The sequence below is a fragment of the Triturus cristatus genome, chromosome 4_2, assembly GCF_964204655.1.
Source record: "Triturus cristatus chromosome 4_2, aTriCri1.1, whole genome shotgun sequence".
NCBI lineage: Eukaryota > Metazoa > Chordata > Amphibia > Caudata > Salamandridae > Triturus > Triturus cristatus.
Genome location: NC_140586.1, coordinates 673,664,866 through 673,684,566, shown reverse-complemented (window position 1 = coordinate 673,684,566; position 19,701 = coordinate 673,664,866). Strand labels below are relative to the sequence as shown.

General features: G+C 46.8%; 1 protein-coding gene across 2 annotated transcripts in view; it reads left to right on the top strand.

The window, feature by feature from the left end:
* FGGY (FGGY carbohydrate kinase domain containing) overlaps window positions 1-17,597 on the top strand; it is a 2,161,252-nt gene extending 2,143,655 nt beyond the window's left edge. The window contains exon 16 of one of the 2 annotated variants that reach the window (XM_085602490.1): window positions 15,949-17,597. In XM_085602490.1, the coding sequence (XP_085458616.1) occupies window positions 15,949-16,030 (82 nt within the window). In that variant the 3' untranslated portion in view covers window positions 16,031-17,597. The remainder of the gene's footprint in view (window positions 1-15,948) is intronic. The other variant, XM_085602489.1, reaches the window with a different exon arrangement.
* Window positions 17,598-19,701: the final 2,104 nt, after the last annotated feature.

Here is a 19,701-nt window from a genome sequence, read left to right as displayed (position 1 = left end):
GTGGAGAGTGTTGCCGTAGTCCAGCCTGTTGGTGATGAGTGCTTGTGTGACGGTCCGTCTGGTGTTCTGAGGCAACCATTTGAAGATCTTTCGTAGCATGCATTGGATGTAGAATCAGGAGGTGCACAGTGCCTTAATTTGACCCGTCGTTGAGTTTGTAGTCTAGGATGATCCCTATATTTCTTGCGTGGTCAGTGGGTGTTGGCCCTAGCTCCGACGGCCAGAAGGTCTTGTTGCCGAAGACCAGTACTTCCGTCTTACTGGAGTTGAGCTTCAGGCAGTTGATTCGTATCCTGTCTTCTACCATGGTCATGCAGTTGGTGAAGTTGATTCCGGTGGTGGTTGTCCTCACTGTCATGGAGAGGATACGTTGGGTGTCATTGGAGTAGGAGATGATGATGATGTCTTGTGATCAGATGAAGTTGGCAAGCGGTGTCATGCAAAAAGAGTGGGGCTGAAGGACGGTCCCTGTGGGCCACCTCATATCAGATTCTTGAATTCTGATGTGAAGGGTGGCAGCCTGACCTTTTCTGTTCTTTCTGTGAGGAAGGAACAGATCCATTTGAAAGTGGATCTTTATATGCCAATCTCATTGAGTCTTCTGATGAGGGTGTTGTGTGGAGACAATGTCGAAGGCCGTGGAGAGGTCGAGTAGGGTGAGGTTCGCTGTTTCTCCTCAGTCCAGGATAATTTGAATATCGTCAATGGCAGTGATGAGTGCTATTTGTTTTTGTGGTTCTTTCTGAATCCTGATTGAGTGTTGTCTAGAAGATGGTGAAGTTCGAGGTGGGTTGTGTTTCTTCTTGACTATTTTAGCTATTTGTCCTTTTGACTATCAAAACAGCTTTTGCATATTAAAATGGCTTTTCTAGTGGCCATTACATCAGCCAGTAGGGTAAGTGAACTGCAGGCACTCTTAGTGCACCCTCCTTATATGACTTTTTCCCCAGACAAACAGGTTTTGAGATCATGTGCCTCTTTCCTGCCGAAAGTAGTGACATCTTTTCATGTAGGCCAGACCATCACCCTTCCAAAGAGGAGAAGAGACTCCACCACCTGGACTTAAAAAATGTGTTATTCTCCTATATTGAACATACCAAGGAGTTCCGGGTGAACAATCAACTCTTCATTGACTTCATCAGGAAGGAGAAACAAAAGACAGTGCGGAAATGTACCATCTCAATATGAATTGTGCTCTGCAATAAAATCTGCTAATCTGGCCAAGAATCCACCCCCCTGAGGGCTTCTGTACTCATTCCACATGAGCCAAGGCTGAGACCACTGCATTAGCTTGTATAGTCCCTGTCCTGCATATCTGTATGGGGGAAACATGGGCATCTCTGCACATGTTTAGCAAACACTACTACCTTGAAAGCCAGTTCTGCCGTGATTGGCACTTTGCGCGTTCAGTCCTTCAGGACTTTCTGGTCTAAATCTGTCTGCAGTCCCCTCCTGAGAGGTATTGCTTGGGTATCTATTCTAAGGTAAAGGATCTGGAGCTGGAAGGCTCTACTAGATGAGCAAGTTACTTACCTTTGGTAACAACTTATCTGGTAGAGAATCTATCTAACCACAGATTTCTTACCGACCCTCCCGTTCTCCCTGCTCAGCAAACAGATTTCTTAATGTAGGGTAACCCTTGTAGGTCCCTAGTGTCTGCACAGTGGTCCATCAGACCTTCTATTGTGGCTCTGTGTTTCTGGTGTGAAAATGTCACAAAAATAAACTGATGTCAAAGCAATGGGGTGGCACCTATATATGCACCGCACACAACTTCCTATGTGGACGACGGTTATGCGGACCCGAACAATGCCACCTGCCTGTGCGCAGATGTACTGTTTAAACATTTTCGGATCCAGCCTGGTGCCTGGGGAGTATTCTAAGGTAAGGAATCTTCAGCTAGAAAGAGTCTCTTCTGGAGGTAAGTAACTTGTTATTTTAGTACTTAGTATATCTTCAAAACCTGATAGAACTAAGAATTAAAGTGACATGTGGGTAAGGGCAGCCTGCATGGACCCATGTGAGATAACTTAGTGCCTGGCACTTCATTTTTTACAGATTGATCCCTGGACTGATGTGGAACCCAGAGCTGTTGGGGACAGAGCAAGTGATAGCAACAATGGTGGGTCAGCATGGGCAGTGTAGATAGAAAATGCCATGAGCGTAAAAGATTTGCTGATCAATAGCTATAAAATAAAACACAAAAACTACAAGTTTCAGAATACAAATGCTGCTGGAGATAAATACAGACCTGGTTTAAACTGTCAAATATGACATGGTGCTTCTACAGTTTACATTGAGTTTGTGTCAAGAATTCCTGTCATACAAGGGAAACACGCCCTTATGTAAACAGGAGAGCTGTTACATAACTCAAGGGAAACACGCCCTTATGTAAACAGGAGAGCTGTTACATAACTCAAGGGAAACACGCCCTTATGTAAACAGGAGAGCTGTTACATAACTCAAGGGAAACACGCCTTATGTAAACAGGAGAGCTGTTACATAACTCAAGGAAAACACGCCCTATAAAGGGAGGAACCGGGAGGTACAAGGCTGTCGGATATTGTGTTTACACCGACGTACCTGCTTCGTGAAGAGCAGTGTTCAGGAGTGGTGCTCCAGTAAGGCAAGAACGGAGGTAGGTCGAGTCGTTACTCCCTGGGCCGTGTCTTGCCCCATCGTCACCTGTGAAGGACCCGGAAGCTCTACCGGTCAACCATTGAGCTTCGCTTTTTGACTCGGCTGAGTCCAAGCGCAGTGGCGCTTTTGCTGGTTGGAGTCGTAACTCCCAGCCCGACCAGAGACACAGGGACTGCCAGCTGTAACGCACACCAGGAGGTGTTTGCCGCGTTACAGACTCGGAAGTCCACAGGATCGATCGAGCGGCTGCTCTCGGTTCAGTCTTCTTGCTTGTGATTGGGGTATCGGTGACGCATCACCAGGAGGTGACTCCGCGTCCCGGTGCAGTCTGAGGAAGAGGTTGAGCGGCTGCTCCCTTCAGGTAGAGACCCCGGCTGGGTGTTTCCCTGACTCCTCGATTCTCCCCAACACTCTTCGTGCCCCTCACAGCCTACCGATTGGCATTGTCGGCCATTACATTTCTGCCCTCTGTTGGCATACGCCGGGATCGGCGTATATGCAGAGGACGGTCAGGACCATCCGTGCTGTGGGCTGGTAACGTACTTAGCCTGGAGGATTCCAGTGACTATAACTTTTGTTTGTTCTTTGTATTTTATTTGCCTTCATTAAAAGAACTAACCCTTCACAAGTGGTTGCGTCCTCATTGTCGTGTCTGTTAAACGATCCTGAGACGTTCAGGGCGTTACAAAATATCCGACCTTAATAACACTAACTGTCTCCCGGTCGATAACAGACATGGCAACACTTGATGATGTGCTGGCTGCTTTAGCGGCCATGCAAGTTGAAGTGGCTGCCTCTAGGCAAGAAACAGCCGATGTAAAAGCCAGACTGGATGCTATCCAATTGGACCCGCTCACGCCCAGCACCTTCCTCACGAACCAGACCCCTGCGGTAGTAGTGGAAATGCCGGTAGCCATCCCCTTGGCAACACCAGAGAGGTACAGTGGGGATCCTAACACAGTGCAGGTATTCCTCACACAAGTGGCGCTACATTTATCGTGCAAACCAAAGGCGTTCCCCACGAGTCAGGCTCGTGTGGCTTTCCTTATATCCTATTTGGCTGGAAACGCGGCACAATGGGCCGTACCTCTGGTGAGCAGGGACGACCCCCTCTTATGTGATTGGGGTGCTTTTCGCAAGGAATTCCTGAAGGTATTCGACAGAAGGGCTGACTCGTACACGGCGGACCGTGAAATGCTTGAGTTGAGACAGGGATCCAACGACCTGGTGCAGTATCTCAACGCGTTCCGAAGGCTGGTTGCGGAAACCAAGTGGCCTGTTGCTAAACAGACGGCGCTCTTCCATCAAGGGCTGTGCGATGAGCTCAAGGACGCCGTGGCTCATATTGACCCTCAACCCAAGACATGTGAGGGCCTTATCAACCTGGTATTACGGCTGGAACATAGGCTAAGTGAAAGAAAGGGGGATCATGGGAGAAAAGGAAAATCCCTTCCATCCTATGTGACGGTGGGAAGTCCTGAAACTTCCACCGCATCCAAGGGAGAACCCATGGACATCAGCGCAATACGAGCGAGCCTCACAGCCACGGAGAAAGAGTCACGCCGTAAACAAGGATTGTGCCTATATTGTGGCAAAAAAGGCCACTACGTACGTGAATGCCCTGCCAAACCGAAGACGTCACGTTATCGGGCCAACCGGTCGGTAACAGCCGTGGTGGACATACCGGCGGAAAACTAGAGGACTCCAAGACCAGAGAAGGGGCATCTCGGAGTCACTCATCCATCCCTTCACTTTCCAACTCGGTCACTAAGGGACAACGACACCTGTTTATCACGGTGCACGTGGGAGTGCATGACCAGTGGATACCCGTTGTGGCCATGGTGGATTCAGGGGCCACTGGCATGTTTATGGACCACAACGAGGCATGCAGGCTAGGGCTAGTGCTTCTTCCCAAAGCAGTACCCGAAGACGTCTATGCGGTAGACGGAAGGCGATTGGTGACGGGGCCCATCGGACAGCACACGGGGGTCCTTCCGATGAGATATGGGAGGAACCATTTGGAACAAATCGATTTTAACATCATCCGAGCGCCCCAATATGGCGTCATATTGGGATTGCCGTGGCTACAGAAACACAACCCCTTTGTGGATTGGCCAACACATCGCATCGAAATGACGTCACCGTATTGCATCCTGCATTGTGGAATAAGAACGGAATCCCTTGACGCAGATGAGAGCGGGAGTCAGACGGTGGCTACAGCGGCAGAAAAAGATGTGACTCTCCCCCAGGCTTATCACAGTTTTGAGGATGTATTTGATGAGGTGAAGGCGGAAGTGCTACCACCACATAGACAGTTTGACTGCCAGATCGACCTGGTGCCAGGGGCCAGCGTTCCCAGCGGCAGGCTGTATGCCCTGACGGAGCCTGAAAACGTACATCTCCGGGGGTACCTGGATAAACTCCTCAGGCTAGGATTCATCCGCCCGTCCAAGTCTCCGGCCGCCTCGCCACTCTTCTTCATCCCGAAGGCTAATGGGGAGCTGAGAGCCTGTGTGGACTTTAGGGCATTGAATGCGATAACCATAAAAAATCGGTACCCCTTGCCTCTCATTAGTGTACTTCTGGAACAGGTCAAGAAAGCTCGTATCTACACCAAGTTGGATTTGAAAGGGGCATACCATCTGGTGCGCATGAGGGACGGAGACGAGTGGAAGACCGCCTTTAAGACCAGGTTCGGCCTTTTTGAGTACCTCGTCATGCCGTTCGGTCTGTGCAACGCCCCGGCAGCCTTTCAGTACTTTTTGAATGAGGTATTCAGAGAGGAGTTGGATATCTACGTGGTCGTATATATCGACGACATCCTCATCTATTCGTCCAGTGTGGAGGAGCACGTACACCACGTCAAAGCTGTGCTCCAAAAGCTGAGGGAAAACATGCTGTTTTGTAAACTCAGCAAGTGTGACTTCCACGTCACATCCGTGGAATTCCTCGGAGTGATGCTGAGTCCAGAGGGACAGGAGATGGCAGAACGAAAGATCAAGGCGGTGAAAGAATGGCCGGTGCCCCAAAGCGTGAAGGACGTCCAAAGTTTCATTGGCTTCGCCAACTTTTACAGGCGGTTTATAGATGGATTTTCAGGAGTGGTGGCCCCAATCACACAGCTACTGAGGAAGTCCAAGGAGTTTGTCTGGTCCCCTGAAGCGAACAAAGCCTTTGAGGCCCTGAAAAGCGCCTTTGGTAAGGCGCCGGTGTTGGCTCACCCCGATCCGGATCTCCCCTACGTGGTGGAAGCGGACGCGTCGGATGTGGCGCTGGGGGCTATCTTGTCCCAACGCAACCACGACACAGGGGTGCTTCATCCCGTTGCGTACATGTCCCGCAAACTCAACGACGCCGAACGCAACTACCATATTGCAGAGAAGGAGCTTCTCGCAATCAAGGACGCCTTCACCGAATGGAGGCATTGGTTGATGGGGGCAAGACATGTGGTATCGGTGTACACGGACCATCGGAACCTACAGTTCATGACGGCCACAAGACACCTTTCTCCCAGACAGCTGCGGTGGATGATCTTCTTTGCGGGGTTCAACTTCCGCATCACATATCGGCCGGTGACGGAAAACCGGAAGGCGGACGCCCTGTCCCGTCAATCTGCAGTTAAGGAACCATTGCCTGCAACCGAGCGTTCCATCATTTCCCCGAGGATGGTATTGGGGGTTATCCAACCGGATACTTTCCTGAGGGGAATAAAGAGAGGGATCAGGTCATTCGCATGGCGGAGGTGGCTCCTCAGTCACAGAGAATGGCAGCTGAAGGACGGGATACCCCTGAAGGGCAGGTGCCTATTGATACCCACGCCTAGGCTAAGGAAACAAGCATTCATCTGGTGCCATGACTCTCCATGCGCAGGTCATTTGGGCTTTGAAAAAACGGTGGCTAGCATGGGACGGCATTTCTGGTGGCCAACCATGAGAGTGGATGTCAGGAGGTGGGGACAGGAGTGTCCTACGTGTGCTACCATGAAGGCCGACCATGGCCGAACCCAAGGGCTCTTACATCCACTTCCGACCCCGGATAGACCATGGGATAGCATATCACTGGACTTCGTGGTGGGCCTACCGGTAGACCAGGGGATGACGGCAATACTGGTGGTGGTGGATTACTTGACGAAAATGGGGCACTTCATCCCCTGCAAGAGAGTCCCTACGGCCGGGGAATTGGCGTCACTACTCCTAAAGAATGTGGTACGACTGCATGGATTACCTGGGGTGATCGTGTCGGACCGGGGGTCGCAGTTTACTGCGCAATTCTGGAAGACTTGGTGCACTGCGCTGCATGTTAAGACCGCCCTGTCCACCAGCTACCACCCTCAAACGGACGGCCAAACCGAGCGCCTGAACCAAACGCTCAAACAGTATCTGCGATGTTTTGTGGACCAGGGCAGGGAAGAATGGGTCGACTTGCTATGGGTTGCAGAGATAGCCTATAACAACGCCACTCACAGCTCCACACAGTCATCTCCGTTCTATAGCAACTATGGCCAACATCCCAGGTTCTTGCCATTTCTACATCCGTTCAGAGAGGACAGGATTCCCGCCACAGCGGACAGGGTGGCACACATAAAAGACACGTTGATGCGCTCAAGGGCTGTCCTAATAGAGGCCAAGAGAAGATACAAGGCTGCGGCAGATAGGAAGAGAAGGCCCGGGCCACTGTACCGCACTGGAGACTACGTCTGGATATCCACAAGAAACATGAGGTTTCGAAAGAACAGTGTGTTCCATCCCAAGTACATGGGCCCCTATCGAATTACCAAGTGTATGGGTCCCGTGAACGTGAAGGTGTGCTTGCCCCAGTCATTGCAGATACACCCTGTCTTTCATGTATCATTGCTCAAACCAGCACCCTCCAAGCCGTCTGGGACACCTAGGCCGGTATGCGTGGAGTCGGAGGTGGAGTATGAAGTGTCGGGCATACGGGCGTCCAAATGGCGCAGGGGGAAGCTGTGGTACCTGGTTGCGTGGAAAGGCTATGGCCCGGAGGAGCATTCATGGGAACCGGCTGAAGGGGTTCATGCTCCGCGCTTGGTCTCCTTGTTCCATCGGCGTTTTCCTGCCAGCGCTGGACCCGTGGGGAGCCGCTGAGAGGGAGGATGTACTGTCAAGAATTCCTGTCATACAAGGGAAACACGCCCTTATGTAAACAGGAGAGCTGTTACATAACTCAAGGGAAACACGCCCTTATGTAAACAGGAGAGCTGTTACATAACTCAAGGGAAACACGCCCTTATGTAAACAGGAGAGCTGTTACATAACTCAAGGGAAACACGCCTTATGTAAACAGGAGAGCTGTTACATAACTCAAGGAAAACACGCCCTATAAAGGGAGGAACCGGGAGGTACAAGGCTGTCGGATATTGTGTTTACACCGACGTACCTGCTTCGTGAAGAGCAGTGTTCAGGAGTGGTGCTCCAGTAAGGCAAGAACGGAGGTAGGTCGAGTCGTTACTCCCTGGGCCGTGTCTTGCCCCATCGTCACCTGTGAAGGACCCGGAAGCTCTACCGGTCAACCATTGAGCTTCGCTTTTTGACTCGGCTGAGTCCAAGCGCAGTGGCGCTTTTGCTGGTTGGAGTCGTAACTCCCAGCCCGACCAGAGACACAGGGACTGCCAGCTGTAACGCACACCAGGAGGTGTTTGCCGCGTTACAGACTCGGAAGTCCACAGGATCGATCGAGCGGCTGCTCTCGGTTCAGTCTTCTTGCTTGTGATTGGGGTATCGGTGACGCATCACCAGGAGGTGACTCCGCGTCCCGGTGCAGTCTGAGGAAGAGGTTGAGCGGCTGCTCCCTTCAGGTAGAGACCCCGGCTGGGTGTTTCCCTGACTCCTCGATTCTCCCCAACACTCTTCGTGCCCCTCACAGCCTACCGATTGGCATTGTCGGCCATTACATTTCTGCCCTCTGTTGGCATACGCCGGGATCGGCGTATATGCAGAGGACGGTCAGGACCATCCGTGCTGTGGGCTGGTAACGTACTTAGCCTGGAGGATTCCAGTGACTATAACTTTTGTTTGTTCTTTGTATTTTATTTGCCTTCATTAAAAGAACTAACCCTTCACAAGTGGTTGCGTCCTCATTGTCGTGTCTGTTAAACGATCCTGAGACGTTCAGGGCGTTACAGTTTGCATGTTAAAAAAAGCAGTCCCAGTTTTTGATTGGAAGGCAATCACTGGTGATTCAGAGTAGTGAGGAACATGTCAGGATGGTCTTTCAAGTGCAGATGTGCACATCAGAATGCTATGGCGCTCGACCTCAAATCTGGGGAACAGGGTTCGAGTCTTGGCAAGGAGGCGCAACATCCTGTGGTTCTGGGAAAATCACTTAATCTCCCAATGCCTAACAAAAATGAATATGTCCTCATGTAACGCAACTGGTGCTCGTGTAAAGCGCTCTGATACCTGATACCTTCGGGTCAAGTTTGCACTATATAAAGCTCTGGAAAACAAATGCTGAAACGTGTCCACTCTGCTGGAGCAAAGGGGCTTGAATACGTATGCCCGGCGCTATGAGAGCCTCCATGGTCTTGGGATCCAGGGTAAGAGCCATGTGCACTCTACTCCTCCTTTCGTAATGCCTGTAGCAAAAATGACATGATCGTCTGTCCTGACATCACGTTCAGGAATGCGTCTTTTTGGAAAGTATAGGAACTTGTTGGTATTAATTAAAATAAAACTACAAGAACGCTAATCCCAGTAGTTCCCTCCCATTCCAACCTCTGCCCAATCTCCTCCATTACAGGGAACCGCCAATTAACTTGAACCAGTGTGACCGGTGCCACTGCACCAGGTGCTGACTTTCGTTGGGTGCCTTGTTTGCAAGTTTATTATTATTTTAAAGCACCTGCTGCCACGTTCGTTTCCTCCAGCAATTTCCAGGCAAAAAGAAAAATGTCAGGATATCTCCTGTGATTAATGTTCTTGTTGAAGAGAGATAGGAGTTTTGTTTAGTTGGGGTTTTGACTCACTATAAAGTAGCGCAGAGGGTTAATACGCCTGTTGCGAAGAAAAAGTACAGTGCGGATTACAAAAGTGCGTAGAATGTAAAAAGGGCAGTGGGTTACTGCTTTTAAAAGAGACATCCTTTAGTTACTTGCAATTTATAAGTTAAAATCCTAATACTGAGCTATTAACATTAATCAAAGAACTAACTGCATGCACGCAGCAAAGTATAAATTTGAGCATAGATAAATGTTGCAAAAAGTATTAATTTGGGTAGAAATCGATTCTCATTATTGAACAGAACCCCCAACTATGGTGTTTCGTTTTTGCTTCTCTAGACCAAGCACTATTAAACTATACTGCCTACCAGTATTAACAATATGTGACTCCTACACCTTGTAGTACTCAATCATATAACATTTCCTATGCACTGATTTACAAACATATGATTGATTGTCTCTGTGTAATGTGTGTGTGATGAAAAGTGCTCTGACACCCTACACCATAGAGAGAGTTGCTATGGTAACTTGGGCACTGTTAAAGGGTGGTGATGAGGTAATGTGTGGTGGAGGTGGTCATCGAGGTGCGCCAACAAACAGTGTCGCATGGGGCGCCACCAGCTCTAAAGCCGGCCCTGCTTGAAGAGATTACCTAAAACCTAGGCCAATTGGCCATGGCGTTGGAGTTGTCAGACGAGGCCTTATTCAGCTTCACTGATTGTAAATATTTTTTCTGGGCTATGAACAGCTAATTAAGCCCATCATCCCTTTGATGTTATATAGCACTGAATACCGATTGTCCTGAAATATATGAAATATTTGACAGAGTCTTGTGCTAATAAAGTAAGATGTGTTCAATTTATGAAGTGGGGAAAAGCAGTGAGTATGGAAGATTTATCTGCAGCTAGGCTGCCTAGATTTTGAGGCTAGATATATCTTCAAATTAATATCTGTCATATCTATCATACATTGGATACAACGTGATAGGTCTTTAAACCAAGCCATCATCCCATCCAGACAGGGATGTTATCTTTTCTGCAAAGTTATCCTGCCAATTACTTGTAAGCTTGCTGGCTTGTGGAGCTGTGTTGTAAACACGCCCGCCGTCATAGGTCTTTGCCCTAAACATTATTGGTGAATGCACAGGCAAGTTTAACCAGTAAAAGTATTTACAATTTAGTAATGTTGGGTTTAGGGGCCCTTCATAGATTTTCACAGAAGTACATCTTAAGAAGAAATAATGGCTAACTTCTGTATTACTCATTTAATCAAAGGAGGGAGGGAGAAGCAGAGATTCATTCGGCGTCCATTAGGTATAGAAGAAGTCAGAGGAGAATGAATCACAAATTCTGTTATTTCCAGTGTCTAGGGTTCTGGTATGTCGAAGACTCTCATTCACATGTGACAAGTGGTGCGGTATATCTTGGTTCTCCGCCCTATGTGAGTAGCCTCATCATTGGGTCTTTTATCACTCAAACACTGGGTTCTCCAAGTGATCTCCTTTTTCACCTGGAGGTGGACCGTCTGGTTTTATGACAGTTGTGACAAAAAGTGCAAAAGTGTAAGTTAAAAATACCTCCTGTCCTCAGTTTGAATCTTAAATTTCTGAGGATGGGACAAGATTAAAAAGTGTAGGGCGGTGCTCTGGTGGAAGTGCTACCAACCAGTTCTGGGGCGATAAGGACAGAGTCAGCACAAGCTCGACCAGGAGCCCAACAAGAGTGAGATTCCTTTGCGACCCTGTAGGAGCCAAATTGTTCTCCTTCAACAGACTTATAGACTAAATCAGCAACTATTACTCTAAAAAGAAGACGAGCGAATGAGCTCGACGAAAATTGGTGATTAACCTATATACCTACCATAGGCTATTTTTGATAATAGTCAACTATGATCTGCTCCTAAAGAAGGCCCACAGACCGGTGAGGGCTACGAAGGGCCAAAACATGTCGACCTTCCACAAACTATCACCAGGTGCAGTGGAACAGTAGCACTTCCACCAGAGCACCACCCTACACTTTTTTAATCTTGCCCCATCCTCAGTAATTAAAGATTCAAACTGAGGACAGGAGGTATTTTTAACTTACACTATGCAAGAACACTTTGGCACTTTTTATCACAGCTGTCCTAAAACCAGACGGTCCAAGGAGATCACTTGGAGAACCCAGTGTTCACATAGCCGACAGGCTCAAAACTGGGCAGCACTTGCACACCAATTTAAAGTGGGGGTAGGGGAGCTGAGTCAGGTTTTCTGTCCACAGTTGTTTAGAAAAATTTATCAAAACCAAATATAAAACTATTTAAAAACAAATTTACAGCTGGCGGTTTCATTGTCAAACTCATTTGTGTGGCAAATAACGCATTTAATGCAATTTTGTTATTGCCCGTTTCTCCAAAACCACTGCTGATATTCTTTGCCCAGATCCACGGTGCTAGAACAGCATGAGTTGGCAGTTTCCAAAATTTCACTTTCCTGTCTTATCTCCATCTTTCCACGCTCCTTCTCTTCCTTAACTCTTCTCTAGTCGCTTTCATTGTTACCCATACCCACACTTTCTCTTTTCTCTCTCCACTCTTCTCTTTCCTTCTTCCCCTCATACTTATCTCAGCTTGTCCCCCATTCCACTCTTTCCTTTTTAATTTTGTCTTCTTCCTTCCTAATACCCCAACTACTACTGGTAAACTCTGCGCCTTTCCTCACTTTTTTCTTTTCAATATCTATGTCTTTCACTTCTATATTTATGCTTTCTCATCCATTGATCCTCCCAGTCCTTTTTGTGGTTCCCCTTTTCTTCTACTCTCTTCTTCGCCACTCTTTTCTCCTTTTTCCAGTCTCTTTTCATACTGACATTACTTACCCATCTTCATCCGCTTCTTTTACTACTATATCCTGAGCACATCTCTGTCTTGGCCATCGATTTTTCTTTTCATTTCATTGCTTTCCCCTTGTTTCTTCCTTTCACTTCCACTCTCAATCATGCTCCCCCTCACTTAGCCTCGTACTTCTCTTCCCCCTTTCTGCTCCTTCTACCTCTGTTTGATTCCTCCCACCTTTGTTTACTTTCTGCTGCTTTCTTAATTTTTACCTTCAGTGTTCTTCTGTAATCTCTCACTCCTCCTTTCTAACTTCTTTCACCTTTATACCCAAACCGTCACATTCTTCCTTTTCCTCTACCATTTCTCTACCCTTCCCTTCCCTTCCCTTTTCTCTTCATTTTCTTTTTCTTTTTTCCTTTTTCTATCTATCTTCTTTCACTTATTTTGTCTTCTCCACCCCAATGTTTCCTTCTTAATATTTACCATGTCTGTCATTTTAGCACTCTCCTTCTCTTTCTTTCTTGTTCTTCACATTGCTCACCATATTTTTTCATAATTTATTTCATACATAAACCTTTATTAAGTGTGTTCTCATCATGAAAGTTAGAAGAGCTATGTACAATGAAAGCTACAAAAATAACCTGTGTCCTCATTTATAATACCTGTAAAGCTTTTGACTCTCTCAATTGGTATATATCTGAATTACTGAGTTACCGTAATTTTAAAGGTCGAATTTAGTGGTACATGTAAAAATCGGTTATTACCACCTAGTGAGTTTATCTCAGGCTCCAATTGCCTATTTTTGTTTTTTTTTGTTGCATATTTATATAGTGCGAACTCGACCCGAAGGTATTGGAGCGCTTTACATGAGCACCGTATTTACATTACACATTCAGGCACGGGAAATTAAGTGATTTGCCCAGAATCACAGGATGTGGACACGACCTCGAGGCTCGAACTCTGGTTTCCAGCACCAAAGTCGCCCGTTTAAGCCGACAGACCACATCCTCTCACAATTGGTCAATCTCGCAGTGTGCAGAGAACTGGTCTGTTAGGTACCCTTTTTTGGCTGTTAGTCGTTCTTGTAGTGATTCTCCGATCAGCAGTCCAGTGTTCCAGCACATTGTAAGACACACTGAACACCCACCCACCGCAGGTGTCACCGGTCAGGTGACCCTGGCAATAAAAGGGGCCGAGCGCACGTGCTCTGGGCCAGTTATCCAACCATAACTTCAGTGTCTGCGTCCATCCTTTATCTGCATGTGGGCCTGAGGCCCAAATACCACAATGGCGACGAGTGGGTCTTATCCCACGTGTGCGGAGGGTCACTTCCTCGGGTCCTGGTGGGGGAAGTGTAAAGCTGAGTAAGACGGTGACCGGGAGCCCACCCCGCACAGCCGCGAAGACCTGCAGGCGTACACAGTGCCCCAGAGTGAAAGCGTGGAAGTCGGGTGCCCACCCCGACCCCGTCGTTGTGACCCCGGCGGGGAAAGTGCCCCGAAGAAGAGTGGACCGATCGGAGCTCACCCGCATCGGCCGCCACAGAGTGTCCCGCAAGTGTGAAAAACCACGCGGAGCCCACCCGCGCGGATGAAAGGGCCCGCCGGCCGAAGGTGAGGAGCCGCACGAGGGAGAAGCTAAAGGGAAGCCAGCGGGATCCCACCCCGCTCCTTCATCCCCCGTGACCAAGCGTGGCCTGCCCCAAGCGCGTTGAGGTCCACGGGAGCCCACCCCGCATCCGACAGTGAGGAGGAACTCCCTGCGAGGGAAGCGAACGGGAACCCACCTCGCCGCAACGGCAGAAAGCATGAAGTGACCTTTCCCCACCGCAGCGCAGTGTGTAATCTGAGGCTGCGGCGGTGGGGTGGAAGAACGTGATGGCGGCATCCGGCCTGCGGCCGAGCGGAGTGGCACCAGCACCCCCCCCTGCGCAGCCCGAGTGAACGCTGTGCCCTACTGCATGTGAGGCACTGAGGGAGGAAGCCGGTTCCGGCAATGGCGCTAACCCTCCCCCGCCCCAGACAGCGTTTGCGCTGAGAAGCTGCCGCGGGAGCGGGGAGAGTGAGAAACAGAAGCAATACAAGTTTTAAGGTGTGACTATACCAGATCAACTAACTTTGTAAATATGACCTGGGCAAATATACAGACAGCACCACCATGTGGTAGACCAGAGTAAATAAATAGTGGTGTTTACAAATAGAAGCTGGTGCTAAGCACAGGCAGACACCATCATAAATTAAGTGCTGTGTACCAGCTTTAACCTGTGAGGTTCTCCCATAGAGCTATAATTTCCTTACTGTCTTGGACAACTTCCTTCCTGTTTTTATCTGTGTCCTTCGAAAAACAGGTTTGCTGTGCTCTCTTCTGGGTAAGTGTTTCTAAAAAGCCTCACAATGCCACAGTTCTTCTGCCTTCCATGCTGGTTTCTTTCTGAGTTTGTAGGGGTCCTACTGCTTTGATGGGACTGTGACTAGGAAGACTGGCAGTGTGGTAACCTGCTTATTTAAAGGTAATCTTCATTACACAAGTCTCAGCTTTCTTATCCCAGGCCTGGAATCTTACCCTCCTTCAGTTTTTGCCTCCCTGTTTACTTGGTATTGACAGGAGTAGTCTGAGACAGACAGGAAATTATAGCCAGAGTGGGAGAGGGGAGGGGCAATTGGATGGCTGGTCTCCAGGTGAACTAACCAACAATGTTTTTGAAGGAACGCCTGGATTTATAACATCTGTCAACGGCAGTCACTCCGGGCATTGCAGTTGAGGCTGCACTGTGACTATTAGAGCTGGCCCAAAGCTGATTTTCTAACCGCACAGGCTAGAATTGCATAATGGGTTACAAAATTATGGACAAGGATGCCGACCGAGTAATTATAATTGGCTGAGATTAATTAAAGCATTCCGTCAGTCATTTTTTTGTTTCCTCAGTGCAACACCCTAAGTGTGACTGGTATTCCCAGATGTAGGTCCTGTGCCCACTGCTCCATAAAAATCTAGCTATATTTCCCTGATGAGTACTAACTAGCTTGAAACTTGTCTGGGGTTGCATGTGTTCCCATCTAGAGGGGATCTGAATGACAATTGGAGCTAGACTGTCCCCAATGGAGCAGGGTCAAGGCTGATCTGCATATGCCAGGTCCCTGTCTGGAGTGGCATAGTGGACAAGAAAAATGCACTGGTTTGCACCCCAGAGTAGTTACCATTGGCTGAGATTAATTCAAGTATTCCACCCTTCACCTCTTTGTTCCGGCAGTGCCTCAAGGTGAAGGCTCGCCTCACTGGTGGTATCAGGATGCCGAAACTTAGAGTGTTGGAGATTAGAAGTATGTAATCTGGGCATTCTCTCTCTCTGTATATTGCATATAAACCCCCATCATATCCTTCATTCTGAAAGCAAAACCAGGACTAATGCATTTTCTTTAATGGCTTCTCTAGCTTCCTTTGGCTGTGGACTATTGTCAGATGAACTTTATGCCAAACCTCATGAATTACAACACTGTACTTGTTTTCTGTTCTCAATCTGTTTTTCTTTTGTGCAGGTTTTATGACAAGAAGTATGAAGTCTTTTTGAAGCTTGTGGAGCACCAGAGAGAGTATAAAGCCATCATGCAAGGTCTATAATCAATGTATCAATGATTGGCAACTGTCTGCAGCTACCATGAGTCTCCAACAAATTTTCACACCTGCAGCAATAACAGGAATCGAGTGGTGTGGTTAAAAGCTATGGTGTATTGTAAACCTACATAGCGAATAAATGGTTACATTGCATCACTAGTTGTCAATCCAGGACTCAAACACAGTGGACTTGTTATTCTTTTCACAAAGGTATAGCACCACCATTTCCATTGAGATGATTCTAAAATATATATCCTGCAATACGTTCCAAACGTTGACGTGCTCACTTATGAAATGGCTCCTCTTAGGACATGTGTGAGGCTTGATGGAAAAGGGAGTTTTCATTGCTTGATTTTTACAGATCATGGCATAGAATTGATGCTTATCTCCACGATACGACATGCTCTCACATATTTACATACCACTGGTAGCTATTGTTTAAGTCAGCGGTTCTTAACCTGTGGTTCGGGGAAACCAAGTGACTGCTTCAAAAATTAAATAATATTAACAGATTATTAAAATGTATATAAATACAGAAGCAAAATGGAAAATTGGGGGCAAAACATTAAGTTAGTATCCTTAGATTGATTAGAGGGAGCAGTGCAAGTGCATCAAACAAGATACAGTATGGATGATGAGTGACCTCAGTTGAATTTAGCAAAGCTCCAACCTTTCCATCAAAATTAAAAGTTTGATTTGTTATATTTGTTTGTGGATTAAATAAAGTATTTCATTATTTCTGTATTTCTATGTTGAATCATTCATTTTGTATTTTTTGTGTATTGTTTTGCAGTTCAAATTAACAAAAATGCTTATGCCAGGGTCCCTGGCTTCCAATAAGGACTCAGTGAGGTCCCTGGATTCCAATAATGATTCAGTGGGGGTCCCCAGGTTCCATTAGTGACTAAGTGGGGGTTCACAGAAGTCAATGGGGTTAAGAAACATTGGTTAACGTGATATAGAAATGGGTCTAACATGCAATAAACCCCCAAAACTATGGTTTAAGTTCACTTTTACTTCACTATAGCATTTCATTTTCAAAGACCGGAAAACAGGACAGTGTTCTTTCTTATAATTGATGTTATTAATTGTAACATCTAGTGCCTTGATCATTTCACTTCATGTATTCAGATGACAGTTAGATACAGTTATTTTGACACAGGTTATAACATCAGTTTAGAAATGGAACGAATATATTGATACCCTGCCCTCATCCTGTTTTTGCAAGTTTGCTTTTGAAAGGAGGTGGAAGTTGGTATTTTCAGGGAGTGTAGTCCTGTCACAGTTTGTATATAATTAATTAATTATACTTAAGGACCAACTGGCAAACTGTACATTTTCATAAATACTAACTGCTGCTGTTCAATACACTAATCCAGAGTACTTCTCATTTACTAAAAACAAACACAGTCTAGATCTGTTTGTAACTGCCAGGTATGCTCGCTTGTTAAAGGGCAAGAAAATGGTTAACTTTAAATCCAATTTATTAGGTACAATCTAATTTTGTGAATGATACAAATATGTTAAAAAAGGTTACACTTGCACAAATAAAATGCAAATCAAGAAAGAAAAATATAATGTAGCATCTTTATTTTAAAAAATGAAGTGGCTGCTGTACTTTACAGAGTATTTGCTATTGAAAATGAGAATGGCAGTTTTCTTGTGGCAAAGAGGTGTGAAGTGAAAGTGAAAGTGATGAAATCCTCAGGAACAATTACTCACAAATTTCCAAGGTCCATGCTTGAGTAGCTATTTCAGCCAAGCTTTTTTCCTTTCCCTTTGCTCACTGGAACTTGCAGTCCTTTAAAAAGCAAAAGCTAGACTGGAAGAGCTACTCCAGCAGTGGCGTAACTAAACTTGAGGGGGTCCCCTGCAAAGTATGTGGAAAAACATTTATGACTGTTTTCAAGACATTTATGATTGTTTTCAAAACATATCGATTCTAGAAGAAACCCTGGAGTGACCCCTCTAGTATATAAGACCCTTACTCCACCCTGCAAATAAGAGAAGAATTCCTTCCAAGCTGAAACGTGGTCCTGCATGCAGAATCTTCGACACGCAGCAGTCTGTCATCCCTTGTGGGGTGTGTTCCTCGGATCAGAGATGGGGTCCTTCGTTCTCTACCGTCAGGTGAGGGGGTTGGCGCTTCCCAAAGGGATTCTTGGCCACATACACATATGCACATATACATGCTACACTTACATATCTAGGCTAGGTACATTTAGGCAAATTACGTAGGTTGCGCATTATAGGAGTATGCAAATACTACTGTTTTATCTGAACTGTGTATGTCCATCTTTTTAGCACTATGGTAAAAATGTATCTACTGTTTACCATATTAGCACTTGCGATTTCCTACGTATGCTTCTGTCTCCTAATTATCGCAGCTAATATGTTTTACACAAGACTGTTGCTGGACCAATAAATACTTATTGAAAACCTCCTAATCGCCATCCTGTGTACTTCCTGAGAATAAGTAAGCACGAGTGACTGAGCGAAAAGTACTGTACTGTTTTCCACGATCCCTGAGGGATCAGGGTTGTCATGTTCAGTGGTTGCCAGAAACTACCTACACCACTGTAAGATACAGGGGGTGGAAGTGGCACTGTAGAGCTAGCTGGTCTAACAGATGACATATCCTGTGGGGGTGTACGGAGTTGGTTTGGACACCAAGCCCTCAGTTTAGGTCATCCAAAACATGCAGGTCCTGGGGATTTCTAGGAACTACACGACACCTCTATCAACGGAAGCTGTGTATTCTCAACAGTGAATTATTTCATACATATTTTAGTTATTAAGAGTTGTCGCTACCTACACAATGCACAGTCCCAGATTTGTACAGAAGTCACGCAGCGCAGGCAGTGCTTTATTTGAGCTAGTTGTTTCTAGTGGTCGGCACCAGCACTTAATTATCAACACTGGCTCTTATGACAGTCCTCCACATTGTCGCACTGTCTGTAATAATGTAATGAAACCAACAACAGTTGTTTTATAATTCAATATACAATAAAAATGACTAATACCTACTGCTGAAGCCATTTTCATAGCTTTCGGTGGCCTGGATTAGTCTGAATTGTCACAGTTGTAGGAGTGTGATGGTTCTTACATGTGTTGGAAAGCTTGATCAGAGCTTTCCAGTGATGGTGATGCTCTTGGATATGTCTTCGGTTTCCCAGGTCATCCTACTTGATTGAACCGAGAGAATTGGTGTCAGTGACGAGGCTCTCCTTTGGCTTAAATCTTTCCTGTTATATCGTTCTCAGGCAGTCTTCCTTCCACCTTTCACCTCCTCTTCCAAACCTCTGGTTTGCGGCGTTCTTCAGGGTTTGGCGCTCATCCCCACCCTCTTTAATATCTACCTTGAGCCCTTGTAAAATTGGTGGAGTCCTGGGGTGTGCGGGTGGTCTTCTATGTGGATGACACCCAGCTCCTCTTGGCCTACCTTGAAAACGCACCAGCAACCTTGAGCTCCTTCAAGCCCTTCCTGAAAGCAGTGGTGGATTGGATGGAGGGAATCTGCCTCAAATTGAACTCAGAAAAAACTGAGATTCTCTTTTTTGGGACCAAGTTCATCCCAGAAGCTAGTGTACGGTGGCCACCTGAACTGGGTGCTGCCCCCTCCCCCAGGACTGATGGCCAGAAATCTGGGGGTAAAATTTGAGGTGAGTCACACTTTT